Source organism: Pongo abelii, chromosome 5 (assembly GCF_028885655.2).
Source record: "Pongo abelii isolate AG06213 chromosome 5, NHGRI_mPonAbe1-v2.0_pri, whole genome shotgun sequence".
NCBI classification, from domain to species: domain Eukaryota; kingdom Metazoa; phylum Chordata; class Mammalia; order Primates; family Hominidae; genus Pongo; species Pongo abelii.
Window position 1 is genome coordinate 39573299 of NC_071990.2, and position 23547 is coordinate 39596845.

A 23547-nucleotide genomic window follows, 5' to 3' on the forward strand; every position below is an offset into this window, starting at 1 on the left:
CAGAGGTAGGAGATAGTAGAGACCAACTTTATTGTCTTGGGGCCCCTGCCTAAGTTCTTGGACTCGGGGGCTATCTCCAAGGACTTGCTGTCTGTCAATCTCAAGACCACCTTGGGTCTCCCACACCTCTGTCCTTTCCTTTGTACCCCAAAAGAGGGACCACAGCTGATTGCCACTTGTCTATGAGCTTGGGAGGTAAGAGGAGCCTTAACCAAGAGGCTTGTCCACTCCTTGCTTCTGAGAAGGCCCCCGAAATCCCTCTGCCTGGAGTGGAGGAAGCGTCCAGGCTGTGTGAAGAGTCCGTGGTTCCTCAGCTTCCCAGTCCTTTCTTGGATATGGGGAAGTCCTGGGGTGTGACTTGGACTCCTCTTGCTGCTGTAGAGCCTCTCCTGGGTCTCCTGCCTGGAGCTGCCTTGGCTCCACAGCCTTGCCTCAGACCTGTGCAGAGGAACCCAGCCACATAGGAGCCCACTTGCTGTTGGATGATGGGAGAGGCAAAGGCCAAAATTTCCAGGCCCCGGAATGGAGTGGTTTAAATCTCTCCTTCTGGTCAGGGATGTTGCAATCTGGCAGGGGAAAGGCCAGACCTGGAGAATGCATTCCTGAGAGAGGCCAGACGTTCATGGAGCTCACTTTCTGGAAGGATCCTGGGATCTGCTGGCTCTCTGGCTTCCCATGGGGTGTTTGGAAAGGCTCTTGAGAAGGCAGGAGCCCAGAGGGAGTGATGAAGCTAAGGGGGTGGCCTGTGAGGGTCAGGGGAGGCCATGTTCAGGAAAATGGGTAGGACACCCAAGAGGTCCTAAGCCTTGTTCACAGACAGCCCTGGACTTCTAGACAAGGGGAGCTGGTGAGCTTTGAGAGGCAGCTCGCCTGCCCCTTGGCTGAGAGCTTCCTGAGGGCAGAGATCCTCTTTTCACTAAGATTGTTCCAAAGTCTCTGCCCAGGTCTTCCCTCTCTTTGACGCTCCCTGCCAGCCACTCCCATGGGCTCTCATCAACCCTGAGGCTATTCCCATCATAGCATTTTGGGCACTGTGTTGGGGCTGCCTCTTTGCTTGCCTAGCAAATAAAGGCACATCAAGGGCAGGCACTTCCACTGCTGTATCTGCAGACCCTGGCACAGACCCTGGCACAGCACCTGGCGCATAGTAGGGGCTTGGCAAATGCACTGTGCATGTATCAAATGAGGCAAAAGTAAAGTCATCCTTTGTTTGTGTAAGGTCTCCTGGAAGGGGGCATGGGGAGGGCAGTGGAAATCTGGCCACTACCTTTGGGTGGAAGGCTGTGGCAGGGGCTCTGGGACAAGGGTGCACCTCTCCATCCACACGTGTCTTTAATCCTATCTCACGTCTCCTCTCTGTTACTTTCTTGGATATACCTGTCTCCTTTCTCTCTTGGGAGAGCTCCTGAGACCAGCCCTGGCTGAGAAGTGAGGGGGTTGGGAGAGGAGAAGGCAGGGCTGGAAATCCAGAGAGCAGATAGGGTGGGACTGGGGAGGATGAAAGGGGTTTCTGGGGTCCCCTGGGGGCCTCATGCAGAGATGGGGATCTTCTGAGGTCTGGGGAGCCCACTGGGGTCAGAGGCTGCCCCATCCTTGACGCCGAGGCCCCTACTGAGCAGCCAGAGCTGGCAGCATCTGTGCAGAAGCAAGGGGCCCAGTGGGAGGATCAGCGCCAGCCACGCCAGGCCCAGGAGGATCCAGATGGCTGCCAGGCTCCGGTACACTGAGATATAATGCTTGCTGGGGTCTGTGCCTGCCAGGGAAGGGAATGGCATCAATGCCAGGGGTCTCAGGGCATAGCCACCTCCAGTTTCCGTAGGGACCCTCACCAGCCAGGATGCTCTCTCCCTCTTCCTCATAACAAGGAACAGCAGTGGAGGTAGGTCTCTGCGGGGTGGTGATGGGTCCTAGACCAGAAACTTCTGAGAATGTTGCTTAGAATCCACAGTAGTCCCAGAAATAATTGGTTTGGCTCCCTTGAATGACCAAGGGCTATCTTATTCTCAATAGTTGTCCTCAGCTGACATCTCTCCATCCCCCAAATCCCAGTGGGCACCCCCACCCTGAGATAATGTGACTGTTTTGTTCTCACCAACAACATAGTCCCCGAAGCCAATGGTGCTGAGAGTGATGAAAGCAAAGTAGAAGCCCTCGCTGAAGCTCCAGCCCTCCACATGGCTGAAGATCATGGGTGGGAAGATGAGAATGACCAGCGTCCCCAGGGTCAGGAACAGAGCCAGGCCCAGGACTTGCAGTACCTGGGAGGGAGGGAGTTGGCCCCTGAGTCCACTTGAAAGTCTCCAGGATTGTATGAGGTTGGGGGGAGTCTGGGGTAAACATGGGAATGGGACTGGGCCATAGCTAGGCCCCTTTCCTGCACTGCAGACCCTTGAGGTGGAGGTTGTATCTATGTGTGCATGACCTTGTCCCACCCAGGGAAAGATTTGGCAGAGGGATTGCGTTAGTGGGTCAAGAAGCGATTTGGAGACCCCTTTGGGCTTGGGGATCACACTTGAACAGGCTCCCTGGGGACTCAGATCTGGAACAGAAAAGTATCATTGAACTGTCTGCGTGCTTCTGGCCTTGCAAGCGGCTGGCCAAGGGTGGGCACTGGGGGCATGCTGGGCAGCCTGCAGAGCTTGTTTGTTACTGCACAAAAGGATGTTGGAGTTCTGTGATGACCTTGAAGATGTGCTACAGAGATCCCCCACTTAAAGGAGGACGGTGGGCCAGCTGCCAGCTCCTTCAGGGTGTTCAGCTGTAGAGAACCTCCTGGCCCAGGGACATACTCTTCCTGGGAAGGCCACACCCAGTGCCCGATTGAGGCAGGTATGAAAACCTGGCTAGTTCCGCCCACTGTGGGACAACTCTGACAGCTCTCACATGCTGTAGAGCTCTTTGGGGCTAAGCCTTTGTAGAGCATGCATAGAAATCCAACTCCCCACTCTCCAACCCTGCCTTCACCCTTCCTCTTTCACAGGCATCTACCCCTAACCATGCATGCCAAACTCCATCTCAGCATCGGCTTCTGGGGAACTCCACTTGCAACAGATCTGTCATAGCAGGCCTATAAGGGAGTTAGGGGGCATACCTGGGAGCGCCTGGGCCGGTCCTCCCATCTCTCAATGGTGGCCAGATGGGCACGCAGCCCCGTGCCCAGGTGGTTGAGGAAGATCACGTTAAGCGGGATGCCCAACAGGGCATAGAAGACACAGAAGACCTGACCTGCCTCTGTGCTGGGTGCCAGGTTCCCATATCCTGCAAGGGAAGGGGGGCGTGTGCAAATATGGAGACTCTAGAACGCCCTCTGCTCCTCTTCCCCAGACTCTAGCTGAGGTTTGTTTGTCACCACCTCTGGGAGTGAGAAGGGGAAGCTCCCCTGTTCCCATGAACTCTGCTGGAATGATTTTTATTTATAGGACTCCTGCTCATCTTTGAAGCCCCATCTCAAATGACTCTGCCTCCATGAAGCCCTCCTGACTGCCAATTTCCTTCTGCCTTCTGGGTGTGGTTCCCCATAGTGTTTTATGTCATTGCTATGTAATTATCGACTTTGTTTTCTATTATTCTTTTTTTGTGTATTTATCATGTTCCTCTTTGTTGGACTGGAAGTTCCTTGCGGGCTGAGCCTGGGTCTGATCCAAGTTTGTATCTCCCACCCCCAGCTCCATCACTCCGCCTGGAATGTTGCCTGAGTTCAAGGAAAGTATGTGGAATTGGACTTAACTGAATGGATGGGGTAGACCTGGATCTGATGGTTTCCTTGGGGTGGGATGGAGTGAGTTTTCTGGCCGAGGGGGTGTAGCAGCTGCTGTCAGTGCCCTGTTCCCTCAGAACACATGAGATACCACCTGAAGCTTTGGTGGACAGTTGCTGTATACAAATCACCCCCCGCTCCCAGTTTCTGCACATCTCTCTCTACCTGAGAGATTCTTCTGGCCAAAGGAGTGTGCTTGGTGTATGGGAAGTTTCAAAATGCTGGGGAACTAATATACTCGGGACCAGCTCTCAACCTTTGAGGGCAGGAGTTGGTAGCTAAATGGCCCCTCATTCTTGTCCCTCGGTGGACCGTTCTGAGGAAGGGCTCTATCTAGCCTCTCAGAGGGTCCCAAGGAGAAGTGAGCTCAGTCACCCAAGCCAGTAATCTGCTAATTAATGCAAATTTCATTGCCTTCTTCTCCCTACTGTTTCACTTATCCACTCCCTCCCTGGGCTTCCTGAATAATCTCCTAGACAAACCACATCCTTGTCTCAGCATCTGCTTTTGGGGAGCCCAGACTAAGACAGGGGCCTTGGGGAAGCTCTTCTCTACCCCAGCCCTTTACCTATGGTGGTGACAACTGTGCCTGCGAAGAAGAAACTGCTGCCAAAGTCCCAGTTGCTGGGGTTGGTGGAGTTGCCTTTGGGGTTCACACCTTTCACCCAGGCTTCCATGATGACCTGTAGGGGGGTGGCATGGCAGGGGAGGAAGAAGGAGCTGATGGTTACTGGGCACCAGTTGTTGCCATGCTCTTGGCAGCATGCTTTTGTGTCATCTCATCTAATGATACTCTTAGATGATATTGTTCCCATTTCATGGAAAAAGGAAATGAAGACTCAGAGTGGCTAAGTGACCTGTGCAAGGTGACTGGACTCCAATTCCAGTGTCTGTTCCACTGTCTGTTCCACTGGCCAGGGCTGACTAAGGTGTGGGCTGCAAGCGTGGGCTGGGGCGGGAGATGGGCCTGAGGGGTGAAGTGGAGGATGCTCAGGGAGGGGTTCCGTGGGAGATGCTGCTGGTGGCCAAAAGGATGGCACGCACATCGGCTGTTAGAACAATGGGAGGATTTCAGGTTGGGTATGTCTGGAAGGGATTGCTGGGGAACACAGGGTTTAGGGACCACAGGGAAGCCATGGGCTGCCTGCCATGAAGCTAATGGTGGGACAGAGAGCCCTGTGTTCCCTAAGTGTCCAGGTGAGTGGGCACCCTTGCTCTTTGCTGCTCTCTAGTGAGCCCCAGCCCTTGCCTATGGGAGAAATTCTAACAGAGGCCAAGACAAAGGTGGCGCACATGAGTGTGAGTGTGTGTGTGTGGTGGTTGTTTATATGTGATGTGTTGTATGCATGTGTTGTGCATGGCAACTGTATGTTGCACATGTGTGCATGTTTGTATGTGTGTTGCATGTGTTTTTACAAGACCCAAACCTTTGCTGGCTCAAGCCTACAACACCTCCCTTCACTGCCCCACTGCTGACAACCTCCAGTCCCTGGGCCCAGCTGCCTTGGAGAATGGGCAGGGCTCTCTCCTCCCCTGCCCCCAACCCTCTCCTCTTTAATTGTGGATTGTCCCAGAGCAGCAGCACAGCCTTGCCACCAAAGAGCCCCAAAGGCAGGAGGAAGCCAGGGACACAACAGTTCTGGCTTCCAATTCCTATGGGAACCAGTTCCTGCTGGCTGGGTGGGTGTGCTTAGATCAGGGCTAGGGTGGCCCTGGTGGGCCAAGCCAGTCAGGGCATCTGCGGTCACAGGCTGTCTGCTTCTCCTCACTTTGACGGGAACTGGCCTCTTAAGATGTGGACTTTGGCCTCCCTTTCTTTCCCACATCCACAAAGTGGCCAGGGCCCAACATTCCCAAACATGCTCGTTCTCTGGAGACCCTCACTCTTGGGGGCAGTACTCTAGTCCTGGGCCATCCCCCGCTGCCAGCCTGCGGCCCTCATCCTGCTGAGGGTGCTGAGTGCCGGTGGGCGGATGCAGGTGGCCGTGGGTTCTGACTTCCCAGTTTTGTGAACCTGGGCAAGCAGTGTTTCCTCACAGAGGCAATGTTTAATACTGCTTTTAATACTAGTTACTCAACTCGCCCTGTGCGTCTGAGAGTTCAACAGGAATGTGTCTTCTTCCAGAATCTCACCCCAGTGTTCTTCTGCCACCCAGCTCAACTGCCCCTGGCAAGGAAGGGTCTCTCCTGAGGCTGAGGACTCTCAGGGAAAGGGATGTCCTGTCTTCCCTGGGGAGGCCCCGGGGGCTAATCAGTGGCAACCCCTTCGGGGCTGCAATCAAGCGGATGGCCTCCCTTCGTCTTGGTTAGCAGAGCGAGTTAGGTTGCAGCTACCAACCCTTCCCACGCCCTCCAGCTTGGCTCTCACTTCCAATGCAGAGCTGAGGGAGGAGGAGATTTCAGCTTCTCCAGGGCCTCTGCCTTACTCCCAGGGTTTTGGGAGGCCCCTGAACTGTTCTCAACCCTGATGTGGTACTATGGTCCCCTAACTTTGACTAACCTTATCCATCAGGGAGAAGAGAGTAAAACCTGAAGCTAGAGGCCTCATTTCCTGGTCTCTCACAGCTACAGAACGTCGTCTGTGACCACCCAGCCCATGCATCATCTTCTAGGCCAGCTGTTCTCAGTCTTCAGGGTCCTCAACATCACCTGGAGGGCTTGTTGACACACAGCCTGCTGGACCCATCCCTAGAGTTCCTGAGTTAGCAGGTGCGGAGTGGGGCCTGACATCTCCATTTCTAACAGGCTCCCAGGTGATGCTGATTCTGGTCCCGGGGCTACACTTTGAGAACTGCTGCTTCAGGCTGCATCTTGCCCTCAGAACTTATGCTAATTTGTGCGGTGAAGACCCGGGGCTCCAGAGCCAGAGGCCTGGGAGTGAACGCTGTCTCTACCAGTAGCTGTGCAGCCTTGGCCAACATATTCTACCTCAGATCCCATCTACAAACTGGAGATAGGGATTGTAATAGGTAATTATGAGAAAACACCTGTAACACGCTCAGTGTCAGGTGATGAGTGGATCATGATTGGATTAAGCTGGTCATGACCACCCTGCTTCCCACTGTTTTAGGCACATTGTAAATGCTCAGTAAATGCCAGTTATCAAGGTGATTCGGCACTTTGTCTGTTCCTTTGCAGGGGATGTTGTCACTCGCTCCAGTGCCTATTTCAGATGCATTCACCTCCCTCCACAACACCTGGTTTTGCCTTGTTTCTGGGAAAGAGGAAAACAGAAAGGACCCAGGCAGGGGGTGACCCACTCTGTTACCAAGAGACAGCCCCATTTGGGTGCAGTGCTGGCAAGCTCAGTCACCTTGGCCATTGCCCACCAAACCCAACTCCAGTGCAAACAGGCCAGGAAAGGACAGCTTGGTGGTGGCTGCTCCTGGCGTTTATCTGTGCCTCCCACCTGCAGCCCTCTGCCCAGGGATATGAGCTGGGAGAGGGCAGAAGGAGCTGCAGCCCTGGAGTTGGGGAAGGGGAAGTATGAAAGTGTGGGAGGAGGAAATTTGGACAGCATTGATAACGCTGACATATAGTTCCTATTCATCCAGCAAGTGACAGCTTAGAGAGTGCTTTTAATCTGCTGTCAAATGTCTGCAGTACAGATATGGTTATTTTTGTTGCCTTATAGATGAGGCTGTTTGGGTCCAGAGAGGTTAAGTGACCTGTTCAAGGTCACACATCAATCCAGTTGTAGACCTGGGGCCAGAATCCAGGACTAGATCTCACCAGGCTGTCTGTTCCCACTACACTCTTCTTCCAAATGGGACATCAGCCCCTGGGTGAGGACTGTGGATCTGCCACAGGAACCCCCATTCCACCAACGTTCCCAAGCCTCTCCATCCCAATCCCACATCGCTCCCCTTCACCTGCACAAACTGCTCCATGGCCCACTGGTCCAGGCAGGTGTAGTTCTCCAGGAAGCGCAGCTTCTCCAACTGAAACTGGTCCCTGGACTGAGCCTCCGCCTGCCTCTCTAGCAGCTGGAAGATAGTGGCACCGAGCAGCAGGTAGCAGACATAGGCCAGCAGCAGGGGCAGCACCCGGCCACCCCAGCAGCTGCAGAGCCCAGCACTGGGCATGCTGTGGCCAGGACCCTGCCAGGGTCGTGGGGCTGGCTATGGGGGAGAGGTGGGAAACAGGTGAGGAGTAAGCACTTAGGGGCCTGTGCCCAGGCTGCTGCCTGCCCTGCCCTCCTCCTCAGCACAGGTGTCTGGAGGCTGGGGAGACTATTTGAACAGTGCAGCTCAGCTTGGCTGCACTAAGTGCTATGCTGTGAGTGCAAACAGGCCGGCCACCCCCACCCGGCCTTTGTTTCCGTGGACAGCAGCAAGTCAGTGTCATGGACCCTTCAAAGAGACCTACCAGGTTCTCCTGAGTGCTTCATGTCTCTCCCTCTGCCTCCAAGTTGGACGGATGTTTCTGGGCTAAATTGGATAGGTGTGCTCACTCTGTCCAGGCCCCAGTGGGCTCTCTTGGCAGCCCCCAGCATCTTCACCCTGGAAGGCTGTAAGACCCCAGCTTAGGAGCTGGGAAGAGATCAGAATGGGTGTGAATAAACCTTCTACTCAGTTGCCTTGGCTACAAAATGGGGCAGGAGAATTGAACTGCCTATTGGGGGAACCTCAGGATGAGTAAACTGCGTGACAAATCAGGGCAAAGTAAATAGACAGGTGATTGTCTCACTCAGCCCGATGGTAAGAGTATCACAGTTGACTCTGCTGATAAGTTGGGTGCATTGGCTTTATAACTTTTGCTAATTTGTCTTGCATGAAGCCCTCTAGTGGGTTACCTTCAGAGGATATGTCGGTGAAATATATGTGTGAATTAAAAAGAAACTAAAAGTATATCTTGATCCTAGGATGGTAACAGTGGCTCTCTCTGAGTGGATGGAATTGAGGGTGCTTTCCTTTCTCTTTGCCTGTGTGTGTGTGTGTGTGTGTGTGTGTGTGTGCACATGCTTGTTTATGTACATGTATAACAGCTTTATACAGATCTAATTCACATGCTGTATCATCCACACATTAGAAGTGTGCAATTCAGTGGTTTTTAGTATATTCACAGAGTCTTCAAGACCCAGCCTTGTTGCAACGTGTAACAGTACTTCTTCCTTCTTTCTGGCTGAGTAATATTTCATTGTGTGGCTATAACACATTTGTTTATCCATTTGATTTCTAGTTGATGGACATTTGGGTTGTCTCTGTTTCCTTCTATCAAGAACAAAGCAGCTATGAACCTCTGTGTATGAGTTTTTTTTGTGGACATATGTTTGCATTACTCACAGGTACATACCTAGGAGTAGAATTTTTGGACTGTCTGGCCACTCTGTATTGAACTTTTTGAGGCACTGCCAGGCTATTTTCCAAAGTGGCTGAATCATTTTATATTCTGACTAGCCCAGGGCGAGGATTCCAATTTCTCTGCTGTGTTTTCTGCTGTTTCCTTTAATGAGCTGTGGCTGCAGACACTGTGAGTTGCCTGCTGAGTATCCTTTCCCTCCTCCCCAGCTAGCAGAACCCCGGCTTTGTAAGTGTCAACCCCAGGTAATTGAGCATAATTGGTCTAAGTCATCATGCTAATCTTGCTCCCCTCTGTCTCAGCCCCTGAGAGCAGTGAAGTCACTGAAGACCCATAAGACAGTGGGCAAGAGGGCCAGGCTGAGGAGAAAGCCAAACAAGGTACCACAGTCCCAGCCTCAGCCTGGTTCCTAGGAGCTCTGGCAGGTGAAGTGCACCCCAGTGAGTCCCAGCAGGGGAGCTGAGCCTTCATATTCCCACATTAGTCCGTCACTCATGCATTTCTGGCTTTGCGCACGTGCAGGAAAAATGGCTCCAGGAGCTTGTGGAGAGACCCCTGAAGGACAGCCCCAGGTGCAGGCTAGGCCACTGGGAGAAAAACACATTAAAGCCTGGGGAGGAGACCCCAGGGTCGAAGCATCCCTGCACCCACTTTCCCAAGCTGCCTTGCAAGCTGGGGCTGGCCACGTGCCCAGGTCCAGCCATGATTGGGCAGAGTTGGCTGAGGAGGTTTGGGCAAAATTGTTGTCTCTTGACAAAGGGTTCAGCTGCAGCTGGCCCCACATTTCTCCCTCTTTCTGTCTGGACCTGCTGAGCCATCTTGTGTCCCTGAGGGAGAGGTCATGGGCACTGCAAAGACACTGGACCAATTCCTGCACACACCTCTCTAGAGTTCTTTTTATATTAAAAACATAAACCTTGTTTCAGCCACCATTAGGTATTATGTTACATCCCAATTGTTATTTGTTGTTGTTGTTTGTTTGTTTCTTTGTTTTTTTGAGACGCAGTCTCACTCTGTAGCCCAGGCTGGAGTGCAGTGGCGTGATCTCAGCTCACTGCAACCTCCACCTCCTGGGTTCAAGCAATTCTCCTGCCTCAGCCTCCTGAGTAGCTGGGACTACAGTTGTGCACCACTGTGCCTGGCTAATTTTTTGTATTTTAGTAGAGACAGGGTTTCACCATGTTGCCCAGAGTGGTCTTGAACTCCCGAGCTCAGGCAATCCACTCGCCTTGGCCTCCCAAAGTGCTGGGATTATAGGGGTAAGCCACTGAGCCCAGCCTGAGTTCTTTTTAAAAAACTGTTCAAGGCTTATTTGAGTTGGAAGGGATCGGAACACACTCCAGGTATTTCCGGTAATTAGACTGTGTGCTGTAGGAACTGGGGAGCAGCTAGGGTTCTGGAGCCTCCTAGCTTTCCACCAGCAGCCTGGCCTGACCACCCTCTACTCGCCCCAGGTGCTTCCCGTCCACCGTTTCTCTGCCTTGGGGCTCCACTCCTGGCTGACCTCCTGGCTTCTGGTCAGATCTATGCCCATTGCCCTCTGCTTCTTTATCTTGGTATTTCTTGGCTTAAATCCTTTATGGATGGGCTAAACGCCCAAGAGTGCCTTTTCATGGTGGCTACTCTACAGGTGTCTGGTGGGCTGAGGATGGCCCAGCTTTGGGTCAAGTGGCCCCCTCAGCTGACCTGCCCCAGCCCAGGGGATGGGGACATCGCACATATAGGCACCACCTGGAAGGCACTCGCCATGGCAGATACGGTGGCCTTTCTGTCCAGGACAAGCAACAATTGTTTTTGTAATGAGGAGAGAACAAAAGAGAGCGTGCAAGAGAGAGAGAGGGAGAGCAAGAGAGAGAGAGAGACCTTGTAGAAGATAAAAGCAAGAGGGAGAAATCATTTTTCAGGTATGTGGGTGATCAAGAGATTGGTAGTAACACACGGTTCTGCTAAAAACCAACAACAAATCACAGTGAGCGGAGGTGGAGCCCACGTTGTGTGGGCTGTTCATTAAGAACGTCCCGACGTAGTGACAAACCTGCAGGCTTTTGTCCACCCTGTGGCTTAGGCACAGCCCTGTCTGGGGGTGGTGTGATGGAGCCCACCTTCTCTGGAATTCTGCTGCTTCTGGAATCCTCTGAGGCCATCTGGGGATCTCTGAAGTGGTTCTGTGCAAGCTCCACTTCACATGGTCCCAGAGCTTTCCCAGACGGCACCTTGTTGGGATGTGGGCTTGTCTTGGAGGGAGAAGGAAGCATCTGGAATCAATGGGGCAACAGAGTGCTGGCACTCATTTCTACTACAGATGCACCAGCTCCTGGCTTAAGCAAGAGTTAGAATTACATCTGAAAGGCAATGTGAGAGTCAAACCCTATTTGATTGCCCTGGAGAAACTCAATACATGGAGAGCTCTCTTGTGTATCATTTAGAAAGCTCATCCGTGGATGTCTGCAGGGCTTCAGGCAGGACTGAGCAACTCTGTAGCACTGAGTATCTTTGAGCAGTCTGGACGCAGTCCACAGGTAATGACGGTTGTTCTAAGGGTGACGGAAATGAAGGAAAAGAGAATGGACTATCTGCATGGGAGAAGGGGGTGAACGTAGTGGGCCACAGGGACGTCTGAGATGGGCTGGGGTAGAGGGAGGGATGAATCAGCCATCAAGGTGCCCTCCCTCTCTCAGGTCCTGGGCAGGAAGTGTACCAGGCTCACTGTGGGCAGACACTCCATTCATTTACGAATAATCTGTTGGGAACCTACTGTGCGCTGGGGCTATCTGTTGAGACTCTACCGTGTTCTGGCAAAGTCAGCCAGCACAGCTTCCTCTTGCCTTTCCTGGCTCTTTCTCTCCACTGCTGCCTCTCTACTCTCTTCTGGTCACACCCTCACATCTCCCTCTTACATCAGTTTTTCACAAACCACCCAAGCCCAATAAGACTTCACCTGGCTGGGGTTTAGGATAGAGTCTTTCTCAGAAGCATGTTCAGTTTAATGGGGGACTTCTGAAAACCCTAGGGCCACAAAAGCCACAGAAAGGGCAACATAATTGTGGACTTTGGGGGAGATCTCAGCTCAAGAGGCCCACAGACTGTGTGCTGTAGGAACTGGGGAGCAGCCAGGGTTCTGGAGCCTCCTAGCTTTCCACCAGCAGCCTGGCCTGACCACTTTCTACTCGCCCCAGGTGCTTCCCGTCCGCCGTTTCTCTGCCTTGGGGCTCCGCTCCTGGCTGACCCCCTGGCATCTGGTCAGATCCATGCCCGTTGCCCTCTGCATCTTTATCTTGGTATTTCTTGGCTTAAATCCTTTATGGATGGACTAAGTGCCCAAGAGTGCCTTTTCATGGTGGCTACTCTACAGGTGTCTGGTGGGCTGAGGATGGCCCAGCCTTGGATCAAGCGGCCCCCTCGGCTGACCTGCCCCAGCTCAGGGGATGGGGGCATCACACATATAGGCACCACCTGGAAGGCACTCACCGTGGCAGATACGGTGGCCTTTCTGTCCAGGACAAGCAACAATTGTTTTTGTAATAAGGAGGAGAGAACAAAAGAGAGACTGCAAGAGAGAGAGGGAGACAGAGAGAAAGAGAGAGAGAGAGAGAGACCTTGTAGAAGATAAAAGCTCTCTGCACCAGAGAGGACGTTCCCATCCTGCCTCCCTCGCTTCCTGCCTTAACTCGTTCTACACACACTGACTGAGCGCCCTCCATGTGCTGGGACCTGATTCAGCTACTCTTCCCAGTTCACTGTGGTCTTGTGAGGTCAGCGCTTAGTCAAGATTAGGAGAAAAACTGCAGGGCTGCAGAGAGCTTCCTGTCCAACATCTCCCTACGTGGGCACCACTCTGCTGTGAGCTCTGGGTGGACACCAGGCATGATTTACAATCCCTGTCAGGGAATTATTGCTGCTAATGGGCAGAGCCAATTTATGCTTCCCAAGGGGGAGGGCAAAATCAATTAATGGAGAGCCTGACATGGCCAGGCCTGATGACAGAGTGTGGCCTGACATCCGGAGGTGATAAGGGACTTTCTGAGGCTGAACTAATAAGGAGATTGGGGAAAAAGAAGAAAAACAACACCCCCTCCCCATCTGCCCAATCGATTCAGTGTACAATGGGCAGAGAATGCAGAGTAAACAGAGCAGCTGGGCACGAGCCTCTTTCCATCTGAACGAGCCCAGAGATAAGGACTGGACAGGCCGCCCATCCCACCATCCAACATAGGTATTCGCTATGGAGCCCCTCAATAGACATATCCATATGGGTGAAAAAGGACACTTTCCAAACCAGAACACAGGGGAGAAGATAAGGCCCACCTGCCCCAAGTGCGTGCCTTGTAGTAGAAAGGGCAAGTGGAGACAGAGAGCACTGGTTTTAGATGCCACCTCCCTAACTGTGCCCCCCAGATAGTCTGCACCACGTGGCTGGAGCAGCAAGCTTTGGATGTGGGAGCCTGGGCTCCCGGAGTCTCCCCCACAGCGTCCCATGTGGAGGCGGCAGTGGCGCGGGTTTGTAGGGGTCTTTGTGTGTCCTGGTGAGTATGATCTCAGAGGTGGGCCAGCCCGTGCTGTGATCAGCAGACAGACCAGTGAAAGCTGAAGGTCGATTCAAGGTAAAGCCTTGAAACACACAAACAAACACACCTGTTACTAATTTTGCTCAGAAACTGCATCTTTCTTTTTTTTTAAGGAGCAGGATTCCTCTCGCACATGAAATCTTTCCCAGAGCCCCAGTCTGAAGCCTAGTTAAGAGTGGAGCTCTGGTTGAAGTAGGGGCAGAGGGCTCCCATTTCCACCAGCCCAGAGGGCGTGATTTCAAGAGCCCTTACCCGTAATTCTGAAATGGATGCCCTTGTCTAAGTTGGACTTCCCTCAGTGCAGGTCCCAAGACACAATGCGGGTGTGTGTGGTTCATCTGGGACCTGACCCCAGGATGCGCAAACAGGGGAGTGGGGAATGGAAGGCAGCCGATTCAGGGCGTGTTTTCGCACAGGTGACTGTTGCGGGCACCTGGGGCCCCATCCCGCTGGGGACCTCTGGGAGACTGTGCAGAACACGCTGTAGAGTTGTTCCACAGAGTGGCAAGGAAGCTTGGGTGTTTATCTACCAACTCTTGTCCCTTGTTAATTGAAGATTGCTCCTGGGGAGGTTAACTCCTGCACTGCCAGCCTGCCCTGCCTGTGGGCTGAGAGCACTCTTGAGGCCAGAGAGTCCCTGTGGGTAGAAAGATGCAGGTGCTTAGGACAGAATGCTACTGGTGTAGATGGAGACTTTCCACGAATGCTGCATGTGACCTCCAGGCGGGCTGGGGGGATCTGGCAGGGCACTGACACTGTCTGTCACAGGCTCTAGTTCTCCACTCCTTTGTCTGGGTCGCTGTGGTTTTGTCATTCCTGCAGGGAAATTGCTCTTCTGTGAACCTTAATGGAGGGATGGTCAGCTTGTCTTGGCATATTAGGCCAGTGCCCTTGGAAGCATGACAAGAGTGGGAAGACCATACCCTCATCTCTTGATGGCCACTCAAATTGATAAAAGAAAGATATTGTTTTTATTTATTTATTTATTTTGAGATGGAGTCTCGCTCTGTCACCCAGGCTGGAGTGCAGTGGTGCAATCTCAGCTCACTGCAACCTCTGCCTCCCGGGTTCAAGCAGTTCTCTGCCTTAGCCTCCCAAGTAGCTGGGATTATAGGTGCCCGCCACCATGCCTGGCTAATTTTTGTATTTTAAGTAGAGATGGGGTTTCACCATCTTGGCCATGCTGGTCTTGAACTCCTGACTTCATGATCCACCCGCCCCAGCCTCCCAAAGTGCTGGGATTACAGGCGTGAGCCACCCTGCCCGGCCATGAAAGATATTGTTAGAAGATCTGCTGGACATCCCCTGTTAACAAATCTCCCTACATCCCCTCACCTCTTCAGACTATAAGAAAAACCCAGAGCTTTGAGAGTCATTGGAGCTGCAGCAGCAAGAAGCCTGGGCTGCTGTGAGCCAGGATGTGGATGAGGGGTGCCGCCAAGACAGGGAGGAGCAGAGCGTCCCCAGGGCCTGGGAGAGATACTGAGCCCAGAAACCAGAGGAGAGACAGGGCCAGCTGCTCTTGGTGTGTGAGGGTCCCAGCAAATATTTTTTTGTGGATGGACCCCTGTGTGTATAAACAATTTGATGAAAAAAATTTAGTACCAAATTTATGAGCCCACGTGAGGTATAATGATTGATTTGTGTAGATTTAGAATAAAGACAGAGAAGAGGCACTTTGGCATTTGTTTATTGTCTAATTGGTTCACATGATGATTCTTTGTCCTATGGTGGACTGTTAAGAGTCCCTCAAATCAGCATGTTAGCGCAGGTCTGGTGGCCCAATCCCAGGTAGTGCCATAAAAGAAATGCCACACCAGCCAGCAGGAATGATCTACTCATCAGGCTGCTTTCCTGGAACCAGGGACTGACTAGGAAGCCCTAAAACAGCTTTATAGGCATGAGTCCTAGAGCACCTTGGGACATCTGGTCAACCCTATGCATGAACTGGAGAACTTCCTGAAAGAAGAAAAGGGAACTGAGACCCACATGAGGCCTGGACTATGTTAGGGGTGGCCTGCATGGATGACGTTGTTGGTCATGGCTGGTCCCAGCACCAGAGGGAGACTTAGAAAATTTCTAGCAAAGCACGTCAAAGCACAGGTTCCCCCCAAAACATGGGGCTAAAGGCAGGGGGACTGCTTGCCTCAGTCTAAGGACAGTGATGGAAAAGACAAACCCAGGAGATGTTTCGGAGAAAAGATAACAACAGCATCCCACACCTGGGGCCAGAAGGGGAGGGGTGCTGGCCTGGGGAGGGGCTGCCCTCCTGAGATCAGGAGCTGAGTGAATGGAGAGGGAAGAGTACCAGCTGGCGTGCTGCTTGCTCTTTACTGAGTTCCCGCTTGGTGTGGGTGAAACTGGCTCAGCCCTGCTGGCTGGCACGAGGCCATGGAAAACTCAAATAAAGCAGTTAACTCTGAAAAGGTTGCTGCTTCCTCCTATTCCTTGAGAGATGCATCCAGGGCTACACTCAGAGGCCACTTTTCGCAAGGTGAGGCAGAGCTTGTATTCAAGGAAACACTGCTTTTCCCTCCCACATTTAACACATATGTTTTCAACTTCCAACATTCACAGCCAACCTCTCTACACCTGCTCTGCCTCAGAGCCCTGGCAGTCCCTGGACACGTGTTATGGAAGGAACACTGTCTCCCCCACATGCTCACATGGCCCAAATCCCCACAAGTCCCCTTTTTGCCAAGCTCCATGTCCTATGCCTCTTCCCATCACCCAATACCCAACCTGCCATCATTGTCCTAAGCTTCCCTTCCCTGCTTCTCTCTTTGCACCTTGCCGGGTTCTCACACTCCCACCCACCTTGATAGTGAGTCCAAGCCCATCCTACCTCACCCCCAACTCCTTCTCCTTTTTCTGAGACAGGGTCTTGCTCTGTTGTCCAGGCTGGAGTGCAGTGGTGTGATCACAGCTCACTGCAGCCTTAACCTCCTGGGTTCAAGGATCCTCCCACCTCAGCCTCCCGAGTAGCTGAGACTACAGGCGCTTGCTACCATGCCTAGCTAACCGCAACTCCTTCTTAATCAGATTGTCTTGCTTACTTGTTTATTGTCCCTCTTCTTTTTTTTTTTTTTTTTTCAGAGAAGGAGTCTCGCTCTTGTTGCCCAGGTTGGAGTGCAGTGGCGTGATCTCAGCTCACTGCAACCTCTGCCTCCTGGGTTCAAGCGATTGTCCTGCCTCAGCTCCAGAGTAGCTGGGATTACAGGTGTGCACCACCACACCCAGCTAATTTTTGTATTTTTAGTAGTGATGGGGTTTCGCCATGTTGGCCAGGTTGGTCTCAAACTCCTGACCTCGTGATCCGCCAGCCTTAGTCTCCCAAAGTGTTGGGATTACAGGCGTGAGCCACCATGCCTGGCTTGTCCCTCTCCTTCATTAGAATGTAGGTTCCAAGAATGCTGGCACTTTCTCTGTCTCTGTCACCTCTGACTCCTCAGAACTTAGCACAATGGATGGCACATCCTTGTCAAAACAATGACCAGATGAATGAGCCATGTTTATGTTTAAGGAATTACAAGGAGCATTTTTTCTGCCTAGATTTGAAACACACACCCATTGCATTTTAAAAAATGTTTCTGTCTATTTACTCTATCAACTGTGCCATGCTTGGGGCTGTTTCTATTTCTCGTTTCTTTTTTTTTTTTGGAGACAGAGTTTCACTCTTGTTGCCCAAGCTGGAGTGCAATGGCACAATCTCGGCTCACTGTAACCTTTGCCTCCTGGGCTCAAGCGATTCTCCTGCCTCAGCCTCCTAGTAGCTGGGATTACAGGCACGCAACACCATGCCCAGCTATTTTTTGTATTTTTAGTAGAGATGGGGTTTCACCATGTTGAACAGGCTGGTCTCGAACTCCTGACCTCAGGTGATCCTCCTGCCTTGGCCTCCCAAAGTGCTGGGATTATAGGAGTGAGCCACCACACCTGGCCTCTATTTCTGTTGATTGTTTTTTCTCCTCTTATGGCCCATATTTTCCTGCTTCTTTGCATGCCTGATTATTTTTTAATGGACGCCAGACATTGTGGATTCTATATTGTTGGATGCTGGTTTCTTTTTGGTTTGTTTTTCATTTTCCTTTAGATATTTTGAAGCTTTGTTTTGGGACTCAGTGAAGTTACTTGGAAACTTACTGGAAACAATTTGACTCCTTTGGGGCTGGCTTTTTAAGCTTTGTTAGGTGGGACCAGAGCAATCTGTCATCTGGGACTAATTGGCCCCACTTCTGAGGCAGTACCTTCTGTGTCTCTATACAATGACTGTTTTGGGAGGAGGTTTCTCCACTCTGGCTGTTGGAAACATGAACTCTTCCCAACCCAGTGTTATCTCAGGAAATTATTCCACCTGCTTCCTCCTGGTGGTTCTTTCCCCTGCCTTGGGTAATTTCTTCACATGCAGATGTTGATCGGTAGTTAGCTGAAGACTCAAGGGTAACCCTCTGAAGATCTCCAGAGCATGCTCTCTCTCTTTCTCTCTCTTTTTTCTCCTCTTTCTCTTTTTTCTCCTCTCTCTCTCCTCTCTCTCTCATCCCTGGGACTCTGCCTTGCAAATTTAAGCCACTTTGTCCTCCCTGGATTCCCAGCTCCATTTCCTCAACTCAGGGAAACCACTGGGCTCTACCTGGTTCCCCTTTCCTGGGCTGTAGCCTGAAAACTCACTGCAGGCAGTAAGTTGGAGCAATCATAGGGCTCCCCTCACTTGTTTCCCTTCTCTTGCGGATCAATCATACCCTATATTGCTTGTTATCCAATGGCTGAAAACCATTGGCTTGTATAGAGGATTTTGTCTCATTTTTAGTCATTTAAAGCAGGAGGGTAAATCAGGTCCTTGTTGCTTCATCATGGCTGTAGGTGGTGGTCCTGCTTTTCCATATACAGGATGCTCTCAGTGCCTTTCCACAGGCTGCAGGGAGAGACAATGAACTCTGGACTGAGAAGTCCTAGATCCAGTCATATACTGTCTTTGGGTTCCAATTTCTGTGCCAGTCTGCTGTTGCTACAATTAATGCTATATAACAAACCACTCTAAACCTCAGTGGTTTATGACAAGCTGCATATATTCTCATGCTAATAGGTCTTTGGGTGAGCCATAGTTCAGCTGATCTGGGCTGGGCTTGCCTGGGAAGCTCTGCTGCAGGCTGTAGACTGGGCTCAGGTCTGCTCTCTGGATGTTCCAGGCTGAAGGCGCAGCAGCTACCCACGGCATGTTCATCCCAAGAGAGATCACTGGAGCAAGAGGCAAGCTCAACCATGCGAGAACAATTCAAGCCTCTGCCTGCATCACGTTTGCCAACACCACATTAGTCAAAGTGGGCCATGACAAAGCTTTGGATGTGTAATTCTATACTGGTGGTGAAGAATTAAAACAATGTATTCAGTATACCACAGTTTCTCTATCTGCTTTCTAAAAATCCTTTTTAGCAAGATCTGGGCAAGCTACATTTTAACCTCCCTCCTCCAACCTCCTTTCACCCCACTTCCTGTCAAGGGATTGGTAGAGCCAGTTGAATTCTAGCAGGGACTGGGCTGGAGTCATTGGCTAGGCTGCTTTCCAGAAAATGTTTTGAAAACTCCACATTTTGGCCTAGAGTGAACTCAGATACTTCTTGTCATCCGTGGCTCCACTGAGCCCAGGTGGATTGCTGGAAAGTCTTTTCAAAACATTGCATCAATTTCTCCCATTTGCAGAGGTCAGTGAACTCTGGGAAGGTACACTGCCATCAAGCATGTGTCCATATCAAAGGCTGGGCTTCCATTAGGGGATGTTCAGAGCAAAAGGCCCCTTGGCCAGTTGCTGCACACACTTTGCATATGGTCTGGACACCAGTGGCCCCAGATCCCACGCTATGTGTTTTTCTGTCTTCATTTCCTTTCCTGTCTTAGTGATTGCCCCAGGAGGCTGGTTCACACCCTGCATGGGGCCACACCACACATCTCTGTCAATAAGGCCTTTGGATCCAGGAGATGATGTCTCAGTGGGAGAGCTAATGTTGAAAGACTCTGGCAGGGTATGTGGCTCATGCCTGCAATCCCAGCACTTTGGGAGGCCAAGGCGGGAGCATCGCTTGAGGCCAGGAATTTGAGACCATCCTGAGCCACACAGTGAGACCCTGTCTCTACAAAAAATTTAAAACGAGCTAGGTGTGGTGGTGCATGCCTATAGTCCCAGCTACTTTGGAGGCTGAGGTGAGAGGATCACTTGAGCCCAGGAGTTGGAGGCTGAGTATGGCTTGAGCCCAGAGGCTGGAGGCTGACTAGTGAGGTATGGTCGCACCACTGCACCCCAGTCTGGCTGACAGAGTGAGACCCCCCCATCTCAAAAAATAAATAAAAGAAAATAAAAATAAAAGAAAATAAAAAAGTCAGTAGACTCTACCCAGCTCTAGAGGGCTGAGGGCACTAAGGCATGCCAAGAATACTGCTGCTGCTACACAGGGGACTGGCGCAAATGCCATGCCATCTTCAGGGCTCCTGAGAGAGAGTGTGTGTGTGTGTGTGTGTGTGTGTGTGTCTGTGCAGTTACATGTGTGTTCCATGGACTCTTGGGGAGGCTTCTAGAATCAGAATTTGGTCTTCCTCTGGTTCTACAGACTTTACAGGGGGCTTACTATGTTCCACTGAACTGTGAGGGCTAGGAGTGGACCAGAGATGCTGGCCCCTGTCCCGATGGGATTCAGTCAGAGCCAAGGGGAAGTCAGAGTGACACCATCCTGAGAAACACATCTGGGTTCTGGCTCGTCTACTCAGGAACTGAAGGACCGTTTACTGAACAGCGATTCTGTGCTTGGCACACAGCAATGAGCAAGACAAACAGGTCCCTGTTGCACTGGAGCTCTTAGTATTACGGGGAGGGGGGGCGGGTTGCAGGTATTACAAAAATAGGCAAGTTCAGAAGGATAATATGTCAGATAGTGATGCAGAAAAAATGGTAATGGGATAGGGGATAACTAGGGGGTGACTCGGGGAAGCCCCCTGAAGAGGGGACATTTGTCACTTGCGTAGAACAGCAAGCCGAGTCTCCCCTTCACTCTGGCCTTCTAATTATATAAACTAGGGGTGTGGATTAGAGGATCTCGATGGGCCTGCCTAGCTTAGAAATGTCATGGTTTCATCTTCTCCCTCATGATCCTGTTACCCAGTCCTAAAAAACGAAAAAGAAAATCAAGCCAATTATACTATATTACCTCTCTGCTTCCCTCCAGGGTCATCAGGTCCTATATTTATAGGACAGAGACACCAGGAGCAGTGGACCAGCACTTTTATCCAGTTAACTTCATTTCCAGGTGCCGCTCCTGCTCACCCTCTGCTGCCCTTCCCTAGGTGCAGCTGGGTTGGAACCCCCTGGCCCAGGGGGCAGTTCTTCAAGAACCTCCTTGAGGGCTGCCCACCTTCCCTTGGATCTGTCATGGAGAGGGCCCATGGAGACAAGACCCCCAGGCAGCTATGTTTTTCCCTGTGGAAGTGGGGAGTGTCGGCCCAAATCCTGCAAGGGCCCAAGTGGCTGGGTGAAGGTTGTAAGGCCCAAGGTACCCACACTGCCCTCTCTCAAGCTCTCAGCAGAGCCCCTGGGAGCTGCCCACTGTTCTCTGGGTGCTATGATGTCCTTAGACCCTGAAGGGCAGATGGCTCCCTGGAGACACAGCTGTTCAGGCACTGCCTCCAGGTCATCCTGGCCAAGAGGCTGATGGTGAAAGATGTGGTCTGGGAGATCAGCATTGGCCTTCGGGATGCCCTGCATTTCACTGCCTTTCCAGTGGCTGGGACATCCTGCCTGGACCTGTCATGGCCATTTCTGGGCTTCCAAACCAGAGTACGGGCCAAGGGAGAGAGCTGGCAAATCGCTAAAAATAAAAATATTCCCCCCACATTCCACTGGTGTGAGCGTCCCCTGACATTATATTATGATGGTGCTATTTCACATTCTCAAAAGTTTATAATGATCTACACGAAACATCACTACAACAGCGAGCTGAAGCCTTCACCCTGCCCCTAGCACTCTGGCATTGCCCGGCCCTGCCAGCAGCTCCAGCAACCACAGGAAGGATGTCGTGGTCAGCCCCAGCCTCACCCTCTCGGTGGCCTCCAGGTCAGCATCCCTAAAGAAACACAGCCCCCTCCATGGCAATCAGTCACTAGTTGCTCCCAGCAGCCCATAGTTCACTTCTGAAGCCAGAGCAAGTGAGGGGCGCTGCCTTCATCTGTACTTCATTCTTCCTGGCATAATGCATGGCTGGATATTTCCTGGAAATTCAATTGCTTCCCAAACCTGAAAAGGAGACAGGATGCTTTTGGTTAGGCTGTGCATGCAGACACTGACTTTTCCCAGGATTGAACTGGGAGGAGGGGAGGCCACCGGCCACTCCCCCTGGGTCTTGGGCACTGCATCTGTGTCTTGCCTCCCAGGAGCTGCATTTACACCCCAAGCTCTGAAGGAAGAGGCCCCCTTTGCCGAAGCTCCACCTCCCTAGGCTGAGACTGATACCTGTTTTCCTACCCCACGGTTTTCTTTTCTTTCTTTCTTTTTTTTTTTTTTTGATGGAGTCTCGCTCTGTCACCCAGGCTGGAGTCTTGTCTTTTCCTTCCTTCCTTCCTTCCCTTTCTTCCTTCTTCTTTCTTTCTCTTTCTTTCTTTTTCTTTTTTTCTTTCTTTCTTTTTCTTTCTTTCTCTTTCTTTTTTCTTTTTCTTTCTTCTCTTTCTTTTTCTTTCTTTCTCTTTCTCTCTCTCGCTTTCTTTCATTCTTTCTTTCTCTCCCTTCCCTCCCTCCCTTCTTTCTTTCTTTTTCTTTCTTTCCTCCTTCCCTCCCTCCACCCTCCCCTCCCGCCACCCTCCCCTCCCTTCCCCTCTTCCTTCTTCTTTCTTTCTTTCTTTTCTTTCTTTCTTTCTTTGTCTTTGTTTTCTTTCTTGATGGAGTCTCGCTCTGTTACCCAGGCTGGAGTGCAGTGGCACAATCTCGGCTCACTGCAACCTCTGCCTCCCGGGTTCAAGTGATTCTCCTGCCTCAGCCTCCCAAGTATCTGGAATTACAGGCACCCACCACCACGTCTGGCTATTTTTTTTATTTTTACTAGAGACGGGGTTTCACCACGTTGTCCAGGCTGGTCTCAAATTCCTGAGCTCAAGTGATCCATCCACCTTGGCCTCCCAAAGTGCTGGGATTACAGGTGTGAGCTACCACACCTGGACAACCCCACGGTTTTCATTGCTGCTCCTACCTAATCCTCAGATTCTCTCCTTGCTTTTTGCTCCAGATATTAATTATATTCCAGGATGGCTCCTCCTGACCACGTGGCCCCTATCCTGTCACCTCCCATGGCTGGGCATGGAGAGGGTTCTCTGGATTGAGAACCAGGGCCGTTGTGTTCTAGCCAGGATAGTCCCCAACCCACGGTGTGACTTTGGGCAAGTCATGTCAGTTCTCTGAGCCTCACATTTCTCTTTGCTGGAGCAGATGAGATACCTGCAAAAAGCAAGGTGGCTTCTTACTTCACAAAGTGTGGTCCACGGACCAGCAGTGCTGGCATTTCCAGGGAGCTTGTTAAGAAAGGCAGAGTCTAAGACATGGTCCACCCTGGACTTACTGGATCAGAATCTACAGTTTGACAAAACCTGTCAATTCATTAGCACATTAAAGTGTAAGAATTGGTAAGAGTGATATGCAGTTATTTGCTTAAAGTTTGGCTAATTTAGTAAGAGCAAGAGAGAATTTCTGAGATTCTTGGATGAAGTAATAAATACAATGTTTAAAAAAATTTCAGTGGACAGAGAGACTGAGGGGTGAGGCTGGTCAGGGAACAGGTGAGCAGGCAGCTTCAGCCCTCCAGGTTTGGCCACAGGAACCTGTAGTGGGTGATGAGTGTTAGCTTGGTTGGCTTGATATTGCTGTGGAAGAAAGGGTAATTCTTGGTGATACATTGA

At 51.4% G+C, this 23547-nt stretch overlaps 2 protein-coding genes across 5 annotated transcripts in view; both read right to left on the reverse strand.

Annotated features, from left to right (window-relative positions):
- Nucleotides 1–90: 90 nt before the first annotated feature.
- KCNK16 (potassium two pore domain channel subfamily K member 16) lies at nucleotides 91–8074 on the reverse strand. Of its 2 annotated transcripts, XM_002816844.4 has the most exons (6): nucleotides 7630–8074; nucleotides 4326–4440; nucleotides 3092–3258; nucleotides 2093–2258; nucleotides 1613–1753; nucleotides 91–438 (listed from the first exon to the last, which is right to left on the reverse strand). In XM_002816844.4, exons 1-6 carry the CDS (start codon nucleotides 7840–7842, stop codon nucleotides 311–313), a joined length of 930 nt encoding a protein of 309 aa, XP_002816890.4. In that variant the 5' UTR covers nucleotides 7843–8074; the 3' UTR covers nucleotides 91–310. The 2 variants fall into 2 exon arrangements, with proteins under 2 accessions (XP_002816890.4, XP_002816891.4); XM_002816845.4 differs by lacking the exon at nucleotides 1613–1753 and having other exon boundaries at nucleotides 91–743.
- Nucleotides 8075–15162: 7088 nt separating this feature from the next.
- Nucleotides 15163–23547, reverse strand: part of KIF6 (kinesin family member 6) — a 386393-nt gene continuing 378008 nt past the window's right edge. For all 3 annotated transcript variants that reach the window (XM_024248395.3, XM_054558770.2, XM_054558771.2), the window contains one exon: nucleotides 15163–21898. In XM_024248395.3, the coding sequence (XP_024104163.3) occupies nucleotides 21882–21898 (17 nt within the window). In that variant the 3' untranslated portion in view covers nucleotides 15163–21881. The remainder of the gene's footprint in view (nucleotides 21899–23547) is intronic.

Bases quoted from the DNA above. Each gene is read 5' to 3' on its own strand.
- KCNK16 (XM_002816845.4), bottom strand. From the start codon at position 7,842: ATGCCCAGTGCTGGGCTCTGCAGCTGCTGGGGTGGCCGGGTGCTGCCC. The intron at 3,259-4,325 runs GTAAAGGGCTGG...CTTCCCTTGCAG, and splicing joins CACAGTTGTCACCACCATAG to GATATGGGAACCTGGCACCC. The intron at 2,259-3,091 runs GTATGCCCCCTA...CCTCCCTCCCAG, and splicing joins ACCGGCCCAGGCGCTCCCAG to GTACTGCAAGTCCTGGGCCT.